The sequence below is a fragment of the Neodiprion pinetum genome, chromosome 6 (genome assembly GCF_021155775.2).
Source record: "Neodiprion pinetum isolate iyNeoPine1 chromosome 6, iyNeoPine1.2, whole genome shotgun sequence".
Taxonomy (NCBI): Eukaryota; Metazoa; Arthropoda; class Insecta; order Hymenoptera; family Diprionidae; genus Neodiprion; species Neodiprion pinetum.
Genome location: NC_060237.1, coordinates 6,388,273 through 6,411,742, shown reverse-complemented (window position 1 = coordinate 6,411,742; position 23,470 = coordinate 6,388,273). Strand labels below are relative to the sequence as shown.

General features: G+C 41.8%; 1 protein-coding gene across 5 annotated transcripts in view; it reads right to left on the bottom strand.

The window, feature by feature from the left end:
- Positions 1-23,470, bottom strand: part of Btk29A (tyrosine-protein kinase Btk) — a 151,250-nt gene that overhangs the window by 85,356 nt on the left and 42,424 nt on the right. Inside the window, exon 1 of one of the 5 annotated variants that reach the window (XM_046633085.2) lies at positions 18,325-19,629. The exons of 3 other annotated variants lie outside the window; for them this stretch is intronic. In XM_046633085.2, the coding sequence (XP_046489041.1) occupies positions 18,325-18,454 (130 nt within the window). In that variant the 5' untranslated portion in view covers positions 18,455-19,629. Of the gene's footprint in view, positions 1-7,787; positions 8,215-18,324; positions 19,630-23,470 lie in introns of those variants that run through there. One more of the 5 variants, XM_046633086.2, reaches the window with a different exon arrangement.

Genomic DNA, 23,470 nt, shown 5'->3' with positions numbered 1-23,470 from the left:
ATTATTTAATTAAATCATAAACCGGCATCGGATGATAAAGAAAAGAAAAAGAAAAATAAAAAACTCGCCTGATTTACGATTTGATTCGCTTACGTAGTTCGTAATTCAGTTATATGGTACAAAATCACGAAGGTGGCTAATTCCAGCTTTCAATTTTAATGAAAATATATTCAAAGTCATCTTCTCGAAAATTCGCTGGGATCATTGCTAGATGAGTCTGTTATAACTATTTAAAAGGTACATGATTAGAATTTATAATTATGTTAATTAGGAGCTATTTGTGGAGAAAATGGGAAAGTTGACAAAAAGATTTGAAGCGCTTAACATTACTTTGACTTATGTTATAATCGTTGTGGTTACTTCAAGGCGGCCACTAAATCCCGATCACGAAATTCTCCGACTTTTCCAGGTTTTCCAGACAAAAATTTTATAATTTTCCGTGACGAATTCGGATAAATTGGTTACAGCAAATTGATAAAAATATGTAACGTATTTTTTATCATTGTTTTTTTTTTTTTTAATTAAAGTATACGAACTTGTCACTTGGGTCACACCGTTCCATCTAGCCGCGTTTATAAGGTAGGTAATATTTAGGAGTATTCAAAGTTTGAAGAGAACCTTCGGGCGATGGTGAAAAAAAATTGAATTCGATCCAATTTATCTAAAGCTTAAAAACGTTGAGAACCTATTCTCAAAATGACGTTTCTTAGATTCGACACGAAAAAAAAAATAAAAAAAAAAAAATTAAAACTAAGTAATATAAATGTATAATTTGCAATGAATTATTATAACAAAAAATGGTAAATCCAACGATATTAAACGGTGTCGGTAAGAAATTCGTCACCTTCGTGATTTCGTGCCGTATACCTTCAATTCAAAACTTGTATAAAACGCATGTTTGTATATTTAAATTGATTAAATGATGTGTGTAATAAGACACCAAAAATCGACTAACGCTGTTGCTGAACTTTTTTTTTTTTTCCTCCTCTCTTTCCAACATCCATTAATTAACTTTATTCGTTTATACGTCCGTAATTGCTAATCAACGATACATTATACTTAAACACGCAGACGTTTATCAAGCGGAATGAATTCAAGGCACATTCGTTTACAAGCGTTGTACGGGCCACAATATTAATGTGATCAATATCAGATTTGCGATGAGGAAACCGGCCGATTTACCCCCGCAGCGTCGTACTTTCCCGATGAAATTACCTATCGAAAGTATTTGTAATAACTCACCCGATTTTACCAACTCGGTGCAAACCATTCGCCTCATTAACCATTCGTGGAAAGTGGCGGTGTTGGAAAAAATTACTCGTTTTAGACGCGCCTGCAATTACAGTTTCACGACGAATCCCTGATTTTGTACGAGGTGAAAATTTTGTCACAGGTTTTGCATCAAAATTAATAATACCTACATTTGAACTTGTTCGATTAAATTTACGCGCTTCTATCATATTTATTCATACGTAGTTGAACATTTACTCAAACCTGACCAATTTTGTTGATAATTTTCAATTTTTCACAGTTTTCCTGCTGCCGGGTACTGACGCAAACTTTTCCACGTTAACCGTCCAGCTATTTCCGAAGAGCGGAAATTGTGCGGGTATATAATGCGCTTTGACTGGTGCAACGGTAATGAAGAAATATACGGGGATCTAGGGGTTGCGAATATGCGGGTGCAAATTTTATGTTTAATATACATATATATATATATAATAAAACGGCTGCTGCTGCTGCTGGTGATGCAATTTTGCCCACCGGGTGTCCCACTTCGCGAGTGAATTATACCGCGTGGTATTTCATACATTCATATAATCCGTCTCATACTCGAGTATGCGTTTTATGGGAAAAAGTAGAAATTAAATAAGTTTCTGATAAATACTCAATTACGTTACAACGTAGGAAAGAATCATACAATGTCCGTTTGTCTGTTCTAGGAAATCAACAACACGTTGCTTTATTTTTCAAACCAAATTTTCCGTCTTATACAAACAGATTCCTGCCCATTGCTCCCATTTGTTCTTTCTTCCGTCTCTTCAGGCTTCGTTAATTGAGGATACAAGCGTGGCGCCTCCAGGGTTGTTAATTATAGACGACAAGACGACTAATTTCCGTGAAATGATCCTCTCGAGAGAATAAATAAGGTAATTAAGAAAGTTTGAAGTGACCGGACGAGTGGTCTGACTGTATGGCTACACTATAATGGTTCGCGGTGAAAGTTAGCGATTGCGCGATGGTTCACTGTCGAGAAAACTTCGCTCCCCCCTCTCACGGAATAACTCGTATCGTACCGTTGGTTATATAGCATTCATTCGGTGTTGGAAAAACCAATAAACCGTATACGCGGAGCGGAAAACGAGTTGAGAACGAATTTCGAAAACTTTTATATACATGTATATACGTGTGCATAATCGTATGCATATCGACGTAACGTTGAAGGATAAACTTACCCTACCGCCTCCCTTGTAGTAAACATTCGCAAAAATTGCAGGGAAACGATTTTACCAAGAACACGACGGAGGTGAAAACTTACCTGAAACAGAGAAAACGAAAATCAAATGAATACGGAGGTGAGAAAAGTGAGTTGCCGAAATATCACGTTATACAATAGAACGGCAAGTTTGTGGTAAACAAACGTCGTCTTACATGCAAATATACGTATACATACATATGCGAACAAACATGTGGGAATACCAGGAGTGACGGACAAGTTCGTGAAAATTTGGTGAACGTGCTACAGTCCTGGAATTTTCGACGACCCGTGAAGAAGATTAATTTTCTACTTGTCCAGGGTGGCGACAATTTTGCACAGACAAAGTTCCCTGACTTTTCTCGTCGAAAGATTCAGAATTACCTCGCGATTTCCCACGAAACGTATCAGGTAACGTTGAGCAGTTATTATAACAAAAGGATCCAGAAGTTGTGCACCTTGAATGTATAAATTTGTATTTGAAGAGGAAGAAAAAAAAGAAAAAAAAAAAGAAAAAACCTTTGTTTGTTTTGTCAAACACAAATTATTAGAAATTGAACAATACCATTTCCGTGAGTTAGCTTGACTGAATTTACAAAGCATAGGTGAAGTTTTATAAAAATCCATACGGTCCGTTACAATTCACTGACTTTTTCCGATAAACAAAATTCCGTGAATGTTCCCGGAAGCGAATGCGGGCCAAAGTGCGAAAAAATGCGGAGCTGAAAATCGTCGTGTGACTTATGAAGCGATATTGAATTTGTCGAAAAATTTTCCCAAACGTTTTCACTCGCTTACCTCTGCATTGCTTTTAGCCCCACGTTATACGTACATGTATATGTACGTGCAAACCTATATTTACCCCTCAAGAATTTCTTCGTTCCCCTACAGCCAGCGGCTATAATCGAACCATCCAACCTTTTAGCACCCTCTGGCCTTTAAAGATCGCGGCGGAACTGAGGCAACGAAATATGAAAACGGCATTCCTGCAGCCGCAGGAGCACGGGTTAAGAAAGCGGGAAAATTTGCACGGAAAAAAAAAGAAGATTGGGAAACGCGAATTTTCCGCATGCCGCGACGATAGGTCGACGATTTTTCATAAAGCTGAAGCCAGCAGCCAGAGTTAGCGGCCAAACGTGTTAAACTATTCGGAAAAAAAAAAAAAAAAAATTTTTACTTCAGTTTGTTCTTCGTAATCGTATAAAAATACCGGAGGTTCAAGGTATATTATCACGATGATAATTTATTCGCTAACGTGTTTCTCCGTTTTAATAAAAATATAACGCACTCGTGGATTCTCGTTCCTTTTCGTTTACTTCCTTATTTTCATCGTCTGCCAGCCAGGGTTCCTTGTTCGCGAAAAACGGCGGATCGCCGAGTGCATCGGAAAAAAGAAAGAGAAAAAAAAAAAAGAAAAAAGAAAAAAATAATGCAAGGTTCAAAAGTCGAACCGGTCGGACAAGACGAGTTAATAAACCGTTGAATCATCGTTATCGCATTCAGGCCTTTCGCTGCTGCTGCTGCTGCTTTTATACCCGGTGAAAATAAAATCAGGTAATTTATAAACCCAGCCGTGTACGGCTCCTCGGCCACACGAAGTCCTTGTAAGAAATATCGCCTGACATAATCGAGACGCATATCGAGTAACGACGTTGCACCGTTCACCGCAAAATCATGATCGTGTCGCGAAGAAAATAAGCGGAAAGATAGAGAGGAAAATAAAAACGGAAATGAAAAAAATATCGTACAATATAATCAAGTGACTCGTTAAGTATGTATATTTATATATACCGAACCTTTCGATTGTTCAAAAATATCAAATGTCATAATTCTGAACGGTTGTGTCATATATTTTCGCACGATGAAACAAAATCCAATTCGTAAACTTCCGTTTCAACGAAAAATTTGCCAAACTTTAGTAAATTGCTTTTGCAAATTTTGTCTCCTTAACCGTACTTGACGGGACTATCGATAAGATTTTAAACACCGCACAGCAGTTTTCGTTTAACATTATATAAGTAGTACGCATCGATGGTTTATCGTTTCTTGAATAAAATGTTATCTGCGTGATCTGTACGGAGACAGGAATTTTTCTCCTCTTTTCTCACGTCTCTGGCGTGCTGTATCTCGTTTTTCTAAATATCTCCGTAGTTGCGGGAGAGAGGGAGAGAGATTTTGGCGAAATGGAAAATTTTCTTAAAATTCCTCCAATTCGTTCCAATTCTACACTCTTTCTTTTTGCAAATTTTCATTTTTATTCTCACCGAAGAAGAATGAAAATAAAAAAAAATAAACACTTCTTCATCCTCACCTTCTTCTGGTAACGTTATTTTTACGACACAACCTCTGCGTGATATTACGTATAAATGCACGCATACCTGCGTACCCCGTAGAACTTTCGCATTATGTCTGTACAAGACGCATAAAACTCGAGGGTGGATACGTATGGAAAATGCGAGGCAAGCGGAGCGAGAACGAAATAAAAAAAAAAAAATCAGAGAGGTGGAGGAGGGGGGATTTCCGTGTAAAATGGTCCCCGATCCGAGAAAATGGAGAATTGTAAATCGAGAGGAAGAATAAGACGGCAAAGGGGCCACCGCTTATTTTTATTTCAAACGAACGAAACTCGGAACGTTTCGAAAAGTCGATACCACGACATATCGTTACAGCCACGCGTAACAACGCGCAGCGATCGCGGCAACGAGAATTTTATCCCTCGATCAGGGCTCGCAAGCGAAAATTAAAATTCTTCCAGTAACCTTACAAGAAATGTACCGCTGACTATAAACTACGATATTTTTTACACATCAATACCAATACCTTTAATTTTTTTTTTTTTTTTTGTTTCTCAAGATCGATACCACTTTGTACAAGAACGAGTTTACTTCTTCGACAGACTCAAAATTCCAATCTTATTTTTGAAATTCCCTGAATATTCCCGGTTATCCAGTTTTTCCCCGTGTGTACGAACCGTGACTCGATATAAGAGAAATTAACGTTCACTTCAGAATCACGAGCATCGCATCGTCGCGAAATTTTCGTTCGTTATTTTATTTCCGTTCGTCGATCAGGAGGAAGTCTCGGGGCGGTTGAAAAATGTAAAATGGCGTGAAAGGAGGACAGCGCAAAGTGGAGAGTCGACGCGACGCTTCGAGAGGCGTAATCGGCGATCTTGAATGATGTTTAATCGGTAAAAATCTTTAGGTAAAAGCGGTCGTTCAACGCCACCGAAGTGTAGGCGCAATTATATATCGGATGCGGGCCGAAGTTACGTAAACGGAGGAACCGAGTCAGCGTTGCGACGTCTCTCAGTCTCCGGTTTCTGATGCAGTGAGGGAGGCGGTTGAAAAATCGGATATCCGAACGACGTCTTCTTATTCTTCTCGACGATAGATCTAATTTCAGATAAGATCCTGATCGAAGACGAGTTCGGAACGTCGATGAATCACGCCCTAGGACCCTCCGCGTTTACCGCCATTCGGAACAATTATTATCAAGGGCTTGAGCTCGCTCAGCGATTCTTTCTAAGCTGCATATAGAGGAAATGCTCAATCCTTCAACGAATCGATCGTGATCGCAATTTTCAGGCCGATCGCTGCATCGTTATATACATATATACGCGATGTAGAAAGCGAAACGAAATCGCTAATCGCTCGGTTGTTACTTAAAGAATAAATTCTACCAACTATAGAGACAGGGCCGGTTTTTCAATTCTTCTTATTAATAATTGCCCGCAGCTTGAAACAGCGAATGAAAGTGGAATTGGTGAACTGAAACAAACATCAAAACTAAATAATCCCACCTATTAATATATATATATATATATATTAAAGTGTTTGACAAAATAAAAATAACTTGCGATTTTCTACTGTGGCACACCCTAAAAAGTTTGTTTAGGTTAAAAAAAAAGATTCTGTCAAAAGACGGGCGTTACACGTTACGTGAAAGATCGCGATCAGTTGATTTTTTACTTTTATTATACATCTTATATATACGCATAATTTCCAGAAGGTGGATTGAGTAGGAAAGTGTCGACGGATCAAATTTATAATCACCGAGAGAAATTTCCATTAACGGTTACTTTACTGTTTTCAACTGTTTTCATTATTTGTTTATTTTTATTTATGTTTTTTTTTTTTTTATTACTGTCACCAAACGAAAAATATATAGATCCGCATTTGAAAATACGTTTAGTAATTGTAACCAAAAAATCTAGTACGTGTTACGATATTTTCTCTCGTATTATACTTTCTGCCCAACCCTGCTTTAACAATATACGATACATATACGCACGTTGCGTCGAAAACGCTGCCAAGCCAGGCCAACCCGACGTGATAGCGTTTTGAAAAATCATTCCACTCGATCGAAAGAAAAGTGATAGGGTCACGGAAGAAGCCGAGGCAATCTCGACGAGGACGATGGAAAGTGAAGAAGGTACGTAAAGGCAAGCGCAGATTGCAAGCCAATATCTACGATGTGTTACATATGCATGTATATGTATCATATACATATATTGTACACATATTATACGTATGTATAGAGAACGTAGGGGTCAAGACATTTTTCTGACAGGTTACAAAGGTCGCGGCGTTTGATCGCGAGAGCTCGATTCTCGGCCAATCTCACATGGCAGTAAAACACGAATCGGGACTTTTGGATGTCAACGGAAATTTTTTACGACCCGTACGCAACGGACGCGGTACGAATATATGCCGTGTACGCGTCCACCCACCACCGGAGTTCGTTCGCACGCCGTTTTACCAGCGACGTTGATCTTCGGACGTTTCATTCGAGAAAGTTGGCACATTTTATTTCCGCTTTACTTTAAACGCGGTATAAATTCTACAGGGTGGATGTATAATATTTTCGTCGGCACTTTCTACAAAGAAATATCCGCTTCTCCGCGCTTGCCTGATTTGCCAATGTTATACGCTGTATGTGATAAAGAAATGTACAATAATGTGCATGTACTCGCATGCGAACGCACGAAACGTCGTTGTTCATCTGTGCAAGACGTAATACGACAAGTGTACACGTATAGGTATGTAATTGTACGAGGAGAGAATCGTCGAGAAACACCTACGTTGTTGCAAAACTCCAAAGTCAACGACCTCGCCAATTTTTCTCCCCCCCTTTACTTTCGCGACTAAACGACGTTCGAAACGCGGTGTCAAACCGACGCGACAGCGCGATCGATCGATAATTCCGGGTTAATTTCGGTCAGAAGAGTTCAAGCTTGTGGAAATACGCGAACGTATTCAAACGAAATGCATAATGTACGTATCGCATAGAAGAGAGATGTATTTTGTACCGGTATTTTGCTGAGCGTTGACAGGATTGACGCCATGACCAGCAGCTGCCGACTGTACGGCATTCGTGGCAGCCGCAGCGACGTTCTTCAGGGCTGCAATGACCATCATCGTGAAATCGTCGCTGGTAGGTGAAAAGCTCTGAATCGCAACGAGCAGGTGTCGCTAAACTTTAGGTTCGCGAAAAGAAACACTTCGGCACGTCACCACCACCACCACCACTAGCAGCACCTGAAACCTACTTTTCCTAGTCGCTCCTCGCTGGCGAGTTGAGGGTACTTCGATAAGAAGGAGCACCGAAGTGCACAATTCACGTTCACACCGAATTACAGACCCGAACGTAACAGCTGTCACGAAGCGACTGCCGGAGCCCCGCTTCGCTCCATGAAAGAGAAGGTATGTCGGTAGCGCGGGCGAGTTTCTCCGCAAGGTTTCCGAGCCTCTTCGAATCGCCCGGTCTCAGGAGCGTACCTATAATATATCTCGCTTGAAAACCGATCGCCGAAAACTTTCCCCGGACACCTGAAGTGGCTCGACGAACCGTAAGAACTGCACAATTCCATCGCGGAATCTCTTGAAATGGTTCCAACCATGGTTCGGAAGAGACTGAGTATTGGAAATTGGGTTTCAGGCATTGAGGCTTTTTGAAGTTATACTTCTTTAGGCGCGTTATGAAAAACTGATGAGAGTGAAATTTCAAGATGCGCGCGCATCACTGTAACACAAAATTAACAGGATGAAGTTGCCCACTCAACCGAATTCATTAAGTCTCGAAAAAAAGCTAATGTTGGTACGCTTGTCGCCTCTGATCACTGTTTTCATATTTATTTATAATATTTATCCACATGGTTTTAGTTTTTACAGTCACAACACGTGTTTTATTTTCATACAAGTGCGAATTATATATGTGGCAATAAAATATATTCAGTAGTGATTTAAATTGAATATTTGGATTAATATTATTTACTATTTGTGAATATTAGTGAAAAAATTGTGCTAAAATACTTTTTCAAGTGCTCCAATATAATTGAGGTTAGTTATCCGTATGTATTATTTATTGATATAAATTAAAATATCATTATTTAATATAATTAATACTAAATATTATTAAATTATCAATGTTGAATATTTATTATTTAATGATGCCAAAGAAGTATAACTTCTCACGCGCGTACATAAGTACAAGCACCCATTTTTTTTTTTTATTTTAATTTCAAGTATTTAATGACGGAGGTTCAAGTAGAGTATTTATGTTTTTCTTTATTATTCCGACGACTATCCCGAGTGAGAGTTGCCGGAGAACTGACCGAATGACCGGTCGAATTGAGTGCGTCGAGCGCCGGTAGTCTGTAGCCGTTTGTATATGTTAATCCTCGTAAACAAAGATAAGCCTATCGGAGAAGGACCTAACGCCTTTTCTTTCTTCGAGCCATACACACTAGTCGTGAAATGTATACAAATTATATACTTACTTTACAATATTATTCATGCTCGTATTCCAACACTAAGAAACTAAGCAACTCTGAAACTCTTGAACCCCTGATCGTGCGGAAGATGTATTCAAACACCGAAGAGTCGAAAACGTTTTACCAATACTCAGTGGTTCGACGACGGCCGAAAAAACGCTTACGACAAAGCAAAATTTCCACAAACTGTCAAAGTGAAAACAAAAAAAAAAGAACAGAATTATCTTACACAGGCTTGTGAAATTACCGGATGATCCGCGGGCTCTCGTTTGACGACTGACAACGATTACGGTGATTTATGGGTCCGTGCCTGAGAGTCCTGACCTCATCCCGAATTCTCATTTCCAAGGTGCAAAACGGATCCGGGAAAGAGGGAAAGAAGGAAAACGAGGGCAGCAAGGATATATCGTCATTTTGTCGAGCGTCAACCCTCCTCGAGATGGAGCCGGATTTACGCCGGTTTCCGCATCAACGATTCCGCCCCTGCTGTCCTATATACAATAGCTGCGTTTCTTGTCCTACGTACGCCTACACCAACGCTACACACGGTTGAAAATCCTCAGGCTACCCAACGACGTCCCGCGAGTTCTTCTCTCAAGACTCTTGCCATCGTCATTCTTTTGCCTCGTTTGCCCGAATTAATTGTCTCCTGTTATACACACTCGAGTTGTACGACACGGATGGATGTTTATCGGCCTGCTCTCTCCTTCTCGGCACAATCCGTCAGTTTTTCCATCATCGGAGTTCCGGTGTTATTTTTTCGGCCTCTGCAGGCACAGCTTCTGTATTTATTCTACTACCGCCAATCCGAAATGTTTTCTCAGCATTATCATTCGACCGAAAAGTTGAATGAATTTGCCTCGCTCAAGTGGTTTCAAATATTACCCTAAAAAACTGCCCGACCAACGATCTTCGACGATTGTTGTACGCGTGTTACGGACAAATAACGACTTTCTTCGATATAACACACTGCATTTTTTGAAAATAAGGTTTCATTCGCGTGGGACATACAAATGAGCTTTCTTCGGTGAATTACTGGAGAATGATCGTGACGAGACAGAACAGCAAAATTTCGGCGGAAGTGGATGCCCGGAAGACGAAAGTGCAGTTCTTGGTAGTTGGGAATACTCTGGGAGAAGAACAGCTGAATGGAAAGGTGAAGGAAGGAAAGAAGGAAGGAAGGAATTTGTGACGACAAACACTGGCTCCTGCAGATGGATGGTGAATACGTTGATAAAATCCTCCGTGACTAGAATGAGGAGAACGGAATTTAGGACGGGGTTTGATTTGATGCGGTATTATATACATATATATATATATAAGCCCCGTCGTCTTCTCTCCCGTCTCACAAATGCACTCCAAGATTTTATCCTCCTGATCCCATACCATATGTAGGTATGTACCCGAGCATGCGTCTGTATGTGAACGGGAATAAACTACGATAGAATTTCAAGCGTCTCGCGTCGACAGCACTTCGTCTTTCCCAAGGTTTCCACCGAACTCTAGGATTCTCGATCCTAGATTCTCGTTCGCGAATCGGCCGATGTTCGCAGTTTAACGAGGAAATTTCCGAGAAATGAGAGCTTTCGTTTAACCAACGTTTCGCCCATCGCTGAAGAACAAGCGAGTGAAATCATTCGATCGTTCGATTCTCGTCAAAGTCGTCGTACATCGTTCGAGTTTCCCACGAGTCTTCGAGGATCATTCTCCTCCCTCCCTCTTCCTTTCTTTCTCCATCACGGAAAGGATCGTCTGTTTATCCAAATAGCGGCACAGGATTTTTCCTCGGGATAAAGAAAGCGGATAGGTGTAATAAACCTCGCGAACGTTCACGACGACGAATAATCGATATTTGATTCGCACGGTACAAAAAGAAGTCAAGCTAAAGCGTGCGTGGCAGTAACGGAGAATAAAAAATAGGACGGCTCATTTTTCACCAAAATAAGGTGGTAGCTATCTTGTTTCTAATTTATTCCTCATCTCTTTGCACCCACGATGAACCTAATAATTCATCCTGCAGCGTCGGAAAATATTAACGATGTTTGTTCCATCGTATCCTCAGTTACCGAGGGGGAATTTTCCGAGTAGATGGAACAAACCTGAGGAAAGAAAACCTTGGAGAGTATATAGCCAGGTAAAAGGTATACAATATGCAGGTATAAATACCCGTCAGACCGAAGCAAGGATCCAAGATCGTCCGTGCATGACAGTCGTTTAGAGACTTGCGTAATCCGAACTCCGCTGAAGCGATTCCTCGCGGATAATATCATCGTCATTATCATCGTCGTCCCGAAGCAAAAATTGTACAACAAAGAAGACGGAGATGAAAGAAAGGCGAAAAACAAGGCGATCAAACTTGGAGGAAAAAATCGCAAGAGCGAACGAAAAATCTTCAAGCTCGACGAGCTGAAGAGAGATTCGATACCGATCTATCACCGCGAGACGAGGATTCGATATACCCGCCGCATATGTTTAGTGAGAAAAATGTAAGTTTGACGCGCGATCGGCGGCAGCGATTTCCTTTATTAAACTCGAGGTGGATTTTCGTGAAAAGCCAAGAGGCAGACACGAATGAAGTCTGCAGGTTGCGGGGAAGCCTCGAAGATCGACGTTATTATCCCCCGGGTTACATTAGCGTCGAATACGATATCGGGAAGCGGCTTCTAGGTATATATTCATACGCGGAGGGTATCGGATGGTGGCTGCAAGGTAATCTTGGCTGATTTAATTGGACGGTGATCGAGTGCCGGATAGACGGATAGATAGACGCGCGGGCAAAGTGCTGATCTTCGGCATTGTTTCCATACGATCGCCTGTCGCCTCGAAACACACAAACGCGCCTGTAGCCGGGCTCGATCTGACCCACATTTTGGTATTACGAACACCCGTACCAGCTGTTCGATACGTGCATATATTTAACCGGCATATCTCGTGCACGGTAATCGTGAAAAAATGTGGCAATGATATACCCACGCGAGACTCACGGCCGTATGTTTGTACGGAATTCAACCAAGTCGTACAAACGCGATTGGGATACTAGATCTCACTGATTTCTACACGTCGAATATGTTGCGCGGTAAAATGTCAGCGGGAGGTAGGAAATTTTGACGACGATCGCGCGTGCGCGAAGAGAATTTTCATACAACGATTACGGGAAAGTCGAGGAATCGGGTTTTTGTTTTTGATCGACGGAATCGTCCTTGTTGAGGGGGGTTATTCTTCGTGAGTTTGATTGACGCGATATTTGTTGCATGTGTGTTAAACACCGTGTTAAAATAAGCTGAAGATAAGAACAGAATTTTAATGGATTGATAATGGTGAAAAAAGATATTCGTATGGTAATAATTATTACAACGGTTGTATCGACAAATCGAAGGCTGTGTAAAAGGTGCTTCCTTAGAATTCAAGTTATTTCAAGGTTTCAAACGTTATATTTCTATTTTCAATGTAGTCAAAGATATTCCCGACCGTCACATTGTAGAAATTCTTCTTAGAATTTACAATCTTGTGCGAGTAGAATCAGTGTCGACATCACGGATACCTATACGTGTATCGAATTATCGGTAAAAAGTTATAGCCAACGTCTTGATTTTTAGTGAAAAAATTGTTTTTTTTTTATTTATTTTTTTTTTAAATAGGACACGCCAGTTATTCTTGGTAAATAATTTCATTGTACGTGTCTACACGCGAATCCGGAAGAAATTTTAATTATCGGGTCTTCGCTAATTCGGTGAGCTCAAATAACGATCCTCTCGCAATTGTGTGAAAAAAATAAATAAATAAATAAATAAATAAATAAATAAAATAAACAAAAAGCGTAGATAATAAAATATTCGGATTTCCAATCTGTGTAACCGTGACGATAATAATCATACTAAGAAAATCTGCGATATTGTAAATTTTCATATAATACGTACGTCTATCGATAAAAGTGAAGATTATTTTCGTTTTGAAATCCCGTTTAACATTATTGAAACTATACAATATTACACCGTCAGCCGTGTCTATGGAACGAGAGCTGGAAGGAGAGGGATTACACTTGCTAATGAGTCGAAAGTGGAATTTGTCAGTGCGGATCGTAGTTGGCGGGAGTTTGTCACGAGGTAAATTTGTCATTGAATTTGAGAGACGAAGGAAGGAGGGGCAGGGGGGGGGGGATCGGTGTGGCTATGTATACAGGCGATTGACAAACCGCATAGCAGGCAAGTTCACGCTTTGGATGTAGAACGAACGGCGTTATTGCCGAGGCTTCGGAGAATCGGATGGCGATCAATCGGCCCGGCACGGCGGCGTTAATCAAGACCCCGCGACTGCCATCCGCAGTTTCGACTCCACTCGTTGTCGACGAGCCTTGCGGCACAGGTTAACAACGATAATGGACAGGCAAACCCGACGCGGTTACCACGGATGGCGGAACCTGGAAAGCAAAGGCCGAGTGATTTGTCAAAATCACCCAAGAGCGGTCATCAACGGCTAATTCTTCTCCTCTTTGCGATAATTAATCAATCCAGACGCGAAATCCGCGTTCATTTTCACCCACGTACAATTCTCTCTGTACTTGCGCAGTGCGATTCACCGAACGTTAGATATATCCTCGTTTCTAGTTCCCGCCGAACTGCAATTGCTACCGAATAATTGATTCGAGCGACGCCTATATATTCTCATCCGCAGTTATAGGTATATCCTCTACTCGCCGAGGAATCTTCTCCGATAGGATCAATGCCGAAATTAAAACATAGCTATAAATTATTTAAACAAATATGTACGCATGGCGTAATGATCGCAGTGCAGTCGTTACGTACTTTCGCACATGCAATAATGAGTCGAGGCCGAAAACTGGTATGACGTTACTTTGGCAAATGATGCCAAACCAATAATTAGAAGATAATTACTGGCGTTTATATTCGTAGCGTCTTCTTTCTCTCTTTTTTTTTTGTCTAACGAGCAGCAGCAACAGAAAAAAAAACCAACGCAGGCAGAATCAGAAGGATTAATGATAATTTCGGAGTAAAATCACACAGGGCGATTCGGTATCCGAGGCTTGTTAGAAGGGAGAAAAGAAATCAAATTCAATCATAATAAAGAAAAAAAAAAACATCTAGTTAACCGTAACGTTAAAAATATGAATTGGTTACGAGATCGCTCTCCGTCAACTCCGACATTTCGGTACATGACATAAGTAATGAAATGTGGAACGCGTAAAGTAAGGTACTCGGTGACAGAATATCCTGCTACGTAATCGAGGGGCGTATTCAGTTTTATTGTGTGAAATGAAATGGCTCGCCACGTGAAACGTGACGGGGGCGCCGCCGGTCGTAAGTATTATAATACAACTGTATCAATTATGGTTAAACACCTTTCTGCCCTGTAATCACAGAAGATATCATATACAATGTAAGGTGTAAGTAACCTATAAATAACATAAAAGCAAGCTGAACAATAATTGCCTACTCGACAAGAAAGAGTGCAAAAATCCCAAAACTATAATAATCGCCAAGCCGGCATCTATCGAGTTTTTTACAAAATTATCGTAAAACTCTTTTCTGCGGTAGGCGAGAGGCTTAAAGCTACGGAGAAAGTTCAACGCGTGCAGGTAGCGCCGGGCCGTGATTTGCACTGATAAACAACGGGCACTCCCCTCTATATGGATTTAAACCTACACAGTTATGCGGTTCTTGTACCTCCTCACGGTCATTCGTGAAAGCTGCAATTATTCCCTAAGAATACCTTCGCACACGGCAATAATGCGCGGGGGCTGCTTCTTATTCGAAAGCCGGAATCCCCACGGTCTCGACTAATTGGAAGCTGTTCGAAACCCGCGTTTTTCCTCTCCCCAAGAAGACCGGTAATCAATATATGTTCAATTTAGAAAATTGTAAAACGTGCAAAGGCGGGACGAGGGGAAAAGATGTAGCTTTTCTTCTCAATTCAAGTTTATCAAAGATGAGAATAAAAATTAGCTGACTGACGATCGTTATGCAAGATAGTATGAGAATTTAATTATTCAGAATAGCAAAAAAAAAAAAAAATTCTGCGATTTATTCAGAGTTTCGAACAGGCAATAATTATCAATTGATTTTTTTTTAACAAATTATACACGGATCGACGCTAATTATTTCACCAAAAATTAGTAAGATAATATTAGCGTTCTCGGGACGGATGAGTGATGAAAAAAAAAAAAAAAAAAAATGTAAAAAATAAAAGAAGAAAACAAAAATAATTGATCCTTGGCATTTTTAAACCTTGTTCAAAGACCGTGACGAAAAGATTTATAATCCTATACATCATAGACCCGTACCTAAATTCAGTTACAGACGAAGTCACGATACGTGAACAAAACCGGGACAATTCTTAACGTTCGTACATACATTACATTTATCCTCTGTCTTGTTTTTTTCGCGACATTTGTTGTTGCGTTAAGTAATTGAGATATATCGTGTAATAGGAGAGAAAGATGAAAAAGACAAAGAAAAGAACGAATAAGAAAAATGATCCGCTTTTCCTCGTCTGGAACAGAAGCTCGAATATTGATTCGAAGGCAGAGACGGTCACTCGACACGAAGTAGCCTTACTCGTGGTGGTACACGATGCAGGAGCGCAGCGGGTAGAAACCGGAGATAAGGAAACAAGGGGGGAAAAAAAAAAAAAAAAAAAAAACAAGAACGAGAAAGAGGGGAAAAAAAGAATTACCCGATTCAAACGAGTCCGACCGGATTACGCTTTGCTTCAGGTCCTGCACCTAGGCTTGCATCATATACCGGGTGTTCGATATGCAAGAGGAAGTTGAAAAAAATTCCTCGAAGAGCTTGCAATTCCGATCCGTATATCTGAAAGTTCGTCGTTTCACGTCTCTGGGAATTTTTGTAAAATATACTATCTCAGAACGAGGATCATGCAGGACATAAATTTTTACGGTTGCGAACCGGGTGAGGGAAATCCAACTGGGGAAAAACTCGGGCGGAACAAGTTTTGATGCGCACGTTCGAAAACTCGGAGACGCCAAACTGTGGGAGTCGGCCATTGGTTCGTGCTGATAAGAGTTTCGGACAGGAAGTGCTTCGCAGCCGCAGATAGCCGCTACTTCTCCATCACGCGTGAGTGGAAGGAAAGTAAAAATGAAAAAAAAAAAAGAAAAGAAAAACGTACAATTTTCCAAGACTTTTCCTCGGGGAATAACATGTTTGGTGCGAGTTTGTTTACACGTTTGGAGTTTGCGGAAAAAAAAAAGAAAAGAAAAAATTTAACACTATGATAAACGGGCTGAGTCGATGTTTCGAAAAAAGTTTTACAGATCTAATTTTCTTTCGATTGACGAAAGTGCAGATAAATGAATACAGATTCTTACTGCGTTATTGACGGGAATGTAATAAAGAATTTTAACGATGCAAAAAATATTTTGCAAAAATGAAATACACGACAGTTCTTGAGGACTTGACAGCAACGCAAGATCTAAGAAAATAACAGCGAAGGGAAAAAACGATTAAGGCGGTGAAAAAAATACCGAGGAATAAGAATGGCGCGGTTGCGACAAAGAGAATAATTTCAGGATAACCGTGTCGACAATCGGATGATATTTGCAAGACTCCAAGAAGCCCGACGCCTCGTGGCCTGCAAATGTCCCTGGAGTTCAACAAAGTCACATCATCTTGCCATGCGATTCGAGCATTAGCTCGGGTTCCACGATTAAGCGCGTGTCACGTGGCGTCGCGGCGTCGTCGAGACGAAGAAGGGGCATCGAGAAAATGAGAATGCGGCAGGCGAGAAAAGGGAAAAAGGGAGGATCCGCAGACAGACGGATTAGACGGGAGAATTCCCGCGTGAAAATTAAATTCCGGAAAGTAAACGTGCCGAATGATATCATTTATGATATACTACAATGGCGGAGGGAACACAGAGCGGTTCGTCGGTTGGTAGGTTGAACAGTCGTGCGGACTAAAACGAATCGACTGTTTGCCGAAATTAAAATTTATCCTCCTAGAGTTGTTTATGATCTCCGTTTTTCCACTTTGCAGACGCAGAACAAAGCGCGCAAGAATACCTCGATTCCAATTCAGCACATTCGGACATCCGAGAGTCCGTTATAACCTTGGATTCGACACAGCAATATCCATCATATCACGGTTATCATCCTGTAGCCGTAATATTAATCGTCGGTCATTCCGACCCGATGGTTAGCGATACGTAATTGAAACCGTTTCTTTCTTCGGAAGTCAGCTTGGAAGACGACGTTTTTCGTATGTGTAATCCATTATTTGTCTCTTTTTTACGATTTAACCGATTGCACGGTTTTTCATATTTTGACGATAGAAAAACAGCAGCTGTAAGACGGTCATGAGCCAGTCCACGAACCTCTCATTTCTACATTGCAGGTTCCAAGTTCACGAAAAAAATCCAAATGCTTTTAGTTTTTTTTTTTTTTTCACCATATTGAATACACCAATTTTTCATTTTGCAAACGTGACTTTGAATTCGCGATCAGCGAACCAAAAAATTTTACGGTACTAATTTTCATTCGAATCCATTCGCCCATTTCCAAGATATCATCATTTTTATTTTACTTTTTTTAGATTTTCATTATGTAAATAATTTAAAAAGTACCGCATCGATCAACGCAAAAATCTAATCAATTTCAAGGTTGGAAAAGCCGCGTCGATTGGGACTAAAATCATCGAATTCCGGTAACTCGCTCTCAAGATATCGTTGGACAAAAAAATTGATCGCATACGTACGCCCACACGGACGTCCATCGGAAAATGATCGGAGGTGATTCACTGGATCTTGGAACGTCGAGATCTAATGAAAACTAAACTTTTCATTTTCGGAGCGATTACAATAACTTGTTTTTTTCTCTGAAAAGAAAGAGAAAAATTCTGCGCTCTAGGACGAACGAGATGTATTCACCTAATTACCTCGTTCAAATGCAGGTTCCTAATTCAGTGATTACGGGGTTAATTTCAACATTTCTTGCTTCGATCGGCGACAATAGAATGAAAATTTGAAAATTTTCACTGCCAGTAGGTATTCGGGGAAAGGAAACAAGAAGAGAGCGACACAGCCGTGCGCAGTTCATTACCTGTAAGACTAGCAGCGAAGTTCCAGAAGGACCATCGACATCCGAACAGCTTCATTTCGCGTTCGTCTGAGCGTCGATCGCGTCCACCACGAAGAGCCCCCTTCAACGAGGAGGCAAGCAGAGAGCTCATCCGCACGAGTTTGTGGGAAAACTTCACGGGTAGGTACAAACGGTAATCCGAAATAGGTGCTAACTCGAGGTTGGCGAAGGCGAGTTGCGATTCACTTTAGAGTTTAGAGCTGATCCGAACTGCTGACATTGACGACATTCCAAACTGCGGTTACAATAGCGCTGGTGCAGTCGATGTTCATTTCGAATGTCGCGGACGAAAGATGCGACAACAATTCGCTGCTCGTCAATTTTCAACACCCGAAGGTTGGACTCAATGGGAATGCAAAGTGTGTCCAAAGGTGATTTTCAAGCAAGACGCGTTTGCCTTTGAGATTAAACGACCGGCTCTAATCGTCGTTAATAGTTTCTTTATTCTGGCTCTAAGGTCTTCAGACCAGACGCGATATGCTTCCATCCTGCGACGAGAGGATCTACGACTGATCTACGTGGTTAAAAAAAAAAAAAAATGAAAAAAACAGAGAAAACTCCCGTTTCAAAGTCGCGACGTTATTAACAATGAAAACGGATTGTCAGCCGGTAGATAGTGGTTTTAGAAAAAAAAACATCCCAAGAGCCGCAAGATGCAGGCCTAAAGCTTTCGGCGGTAAACAACAAGTATCTTCGCGTCATCGTCTCGGTGAGGAAAAACTGGTTTCCGTCATTCGATGCACAGAGAAACGCTGACAGGCCGATACAGACGTTCGGGTCTCCGAACCACCGTAGTGTAATTTACTCACTCACTAACACACCGAGTAGGTAGGCGAGGAAATTTTACTCGGCCTCAACCGCCTTCGGTACGTCTGCACGACTAAACCACTAGTGCGGTACGTATCGAGGACACGACGACGTTTTCTCTTTGAGACGGACCTTCGGCGCCAGCAACGACGACCACCGCGAGTTCGATACCAGCACCGACCTTAGGCTGTGATCGGTGGAACGAAGAAGCGACTTCCGAAGGGTCGCGTGTGAACTTGACCAGCACGTAAAAGCCAGCGCGTCAGAAAAATTAAGCACCTTCACTCGTACCGCGTAAATTTAACACGGGCCTCACAACGTTACGTCGCTACTGCGAGGTGATCCACGATTTCAGGGTTAGATCGCGTGATCGTCGATCGACGACGCAGCTTCGGGTCATTGGAGCGTTGCCATTTCGTTTGTTCTTCACAGGTCTCGCGAGTCTCGCGGTGATACACCGACTGAAGGCTCGAAAGTTGTCGGACTGTAACCGTTCCTGATCAGAGGCCCCTTCCTCTCGCTGCTGGTAGGCAGGTACTCACTACCAACCGCGAGTTCGTTACACGGCCTACGCCGCGTTCGTTTCACTCTACGTCGATGTGCCGACCGAATGCACACTGCGACCAGCCAGCCTCGCCCCTCAAACTCGGCCAATATTCCACGCTTGACCCGCTCTCGTTGTCAGTCAAGCTCGAAAGTTATTATGCCACGATTCGCACACATCGCTAATTCATCGCATCCGCGAGCCCTTACGCAATTTACGTTTTCGATGGCGGAGCACCGAATTTCAGAATTTTTTTTTTTTTTTTTTCAACCCAAGACTGGATTTCTTACGTGAAACGATGGATCGTCCGACTTTCATCGAGAAAAGATCTTCAACCTCGCCCTCGCGGTATCGATATTATGAAAAAATCATACAAAGAAAGTAAACGGAAGTTTTCACGATTTGTCAAAAATGTTTCAACCTTTTCTTTTCTTTCTCAAATCGTAGATATTGGAATTTAAATCGAGAAACCTGTTTGCTGACGTTCCTGCAGACGGAATTGAGACGTCGAGTGTTTCAGGCTTTTGATTTTTGATTCATTTGTTATTCCTTATTTTTATTCAACACGATTGTTACAGACGTAAAAGGAGTTGGGCAATTATTCGGCCGTACGTCAGGTCAAAAATTTGCAACGTTAAAATCATCGGCGAGCGTTACGAAACTCCGGCGAACCGGTACCGCAAACATCGTGCGAAGCGTGCTGTATATACAGAGGTATAGGTCCGTACGTATACATATTGCAGCATCGATAAAAGTTTTATAGACTTTGCGCACGGGCAATTAATGCTGACGGGTACTCGTATTTCGTGACGGAGATACACGCAGGTATAATATATCGACAACGTGGGCAGGCGTAACCTTTATTGTTCGCTCTTGAAAAGCGGGCATTAATGCGTACAACGATGAATAAACGACGCACCGACCAGAGTACAAGTGGAGAAAATCCGTTTTAACTCCTCGTGTACGTGTCTGATTCGAAAAGAAAAAGAAACCGGGATTTACGCTCCCATTTCTCGTATGCCTGAGTTCGATTTTCACGCTTTTGTTACAAGTTAGAACCTGAGATTGGTATCGACATAAAAAAATTTCCCAGCGAACGTCGATACCTCAAAGATCCAGCTGACTATACCGTTTTCCCTTTACCTGTACGACAATAATAACGCGACCCGCCAGATTCTAAAAAAACGTGAAAATCGACCAATTGCCGGCAATCAAAATTTTTCTTCCGTACACGTATAAATACGTAACTTCTACTCGTTAATTCAGCCTACGCGACGTGGCGACACGGAGCCCTGGAAAATTCTGACCAAGTACACCAAGTTCCAGAAATCCATAGTTACCGGAAGTGGGGTAATACTTTTCATAACGCAGCGTTGAGCGAACGTCGTGTTTAAAATTTTTCATTCGATTATTTGTGTGCGCGGATGTTTCGTTGGTTCCTTCGTTTCTCCGACGTCTCTTCACCACCATCCTCAGGTTGAGCTCGAGGCGCAACGACTGCTCGACTGATTTATTCAGGGGCCCTTCATGTCTTGCGGAGCTACCAGCAAAGCTTCCCGTCGACTTCGACTGTGTAATATAAATGGATGCGCGTGGCGAGATGGAGGCCGAGGCAGGACTGGAACCAGGCGTTTTTTGGGGTCGTTGACTTGGCCGAGAGACGGCGTGGTCCAACCGTGGAAAGACGCTGCAACGGCCAACACTGTGCGAGATTTTTCAGCTCCTCTCCAATGCCGCGGACTTGGTTCGGCACGTCGAGGTGGAGAAAAGGAAAAGATCAAACGGCGGACGAGTAAAAGAGCAACGGATATTAGCTACGTGACCGTAGCGATGGCAAAAATCCTGAGTCGGCAATTTTGAGCGCAGGTGTTCGGAGACGAAACCGGGTGAAGGATGAGAAATGAAATCATTCGGTTAAATATCCACGATAGTATTTCAGCTTTTCCGGAATTCGATTTTCTTCACACGGTCGACGGAGAATGAAACTTTTGCGTGATTACTACGATAAACGTGCTTCGATCGATGAAGATTTTTTTCGCTTCTTTTCGTAAGGTTTTTCTGTTTTGGGTATAATAATATACGGCAATTCCGTTCGTTCATTTCGTTACTCACTTCGTACTTGACGATATTCACGTTCGTCGCAAAGCCGATTGATAATAAATTCGGTGTGTCTTTAACCCGGCATCATATGCGGCGCGGACGATTATTCTAGATTCGTTTCAAAAGATTCCTCGACGTTAAAACCGAAAGTTTTTCCAGATGAAGCGAAATAACGCCGCGTCGAAACCGAGAAATTGACACGGTGATTGGTAAGGTGGTTATACGATTTCAATCATTAATAGAGAATACATTTGTCCGTCAAGTAAGCCAACGTGAGAACGGAATGAAAATTGGGGTTTGCTTAAATAAGTCCTCGATTCAAGTCGTCGATAACTCCGTAATGACAGTGCCAGCTCAACAACGAGAGAATAACCCACCGAGAGTAATTTCCTTCGTGGAAATCGGATGTAATCGGATACACCGAAAACTGGAAGTTAGGTAAGGGTGAAACGGGGAGGGAGAACGACGTAGCTGTTGGCCTCGGTTTACATCTTACAATGAGAATCTCAGGGCACTTGTAGGTTCGATCCTTAAGTTTGAGTGCGGTTGCCGGTTCGCGGTGAGCGAACTTAACTGACGGAGCGCAAACATACCTCTGCTTCTACCTTCATGGAACATAGCGGGGCAAGGTAGAAGAGCTCTATGGGTGTAACGGAACGCTTCTCCCTCCACTTGACGGTGATCACCGCGTTACAACACGGAGTGTCTCCTATTGTAGCGTCGTACTATCTGGCAGGCAGAATCGGCGTCGTTCGAAACTACGTAGGGAAGTCGTTTCACGGTGTCCTTGACCCAGACTCCTCGAAGTCAGTCGCTTCGTTCGCCGGGTCCCTGGGCCTCGGGCGAAACAGAATCACTTCCGGTCTCGTTTAAATTCAACCGTCGTTCAATCCCGCGGAAGAGGAAGAAGATGAATAAGAAGCGGATGAGTCGCTTCCTCGACGCGTTTAGTCCTACCAAGAAAATCTCTCCTTCTATTCCTGGATTCGTGCGCGTTTTTTTTTCTTTTTTATATTTTTTTATTCACGTTCTCAGCGTTTCGGAGCACGTTGAATTTTGTCATTCAACGCTTGACGTTGAATCGAATGTGGCCGTAAATTTTAATCGTAACGATTCTTCACCGAGTCTTTAAATCACCCATGATTCGCAATTGGATAATCGATCATCTCAGTCTCCAGACTCGATGACTAACGCAATTAGAATACGAAATAAACCATTTAAAATCTGTTGACAATCAAGAGTAAAATAACTTACGGGATAACCACGAATTACAATTATCGGGCAACGGTGTGTTAAGATTGTTCGAGGATTGAGTAATCAGCCGTGATATGAGTTTGTTCGAAATCACTCAGACGGTGTTTCGAATCGCAGCGCAACAGTGTCAAAACTGTACCCGGTTAAGCGAAATGAAATATTCGCGAGTACTCTGGAGAGTCGGTGCGATGGATAATTCAGAAACTAAAGCAAAATCCGGGTCGTTCGTTACTGCGCTATTCGATTCGTATAATTATATGAAATATACCGTGTCCAAAGAGGGGGAAAAAAGCCATTTAAATATATGCGCCAGTCGTTAATCCGCGGAAAATTTGCACGAGATCGATTTGAATTTAATGCACGTATACGCGGACAACCCGGTCATCAACAATGCATCAGCAT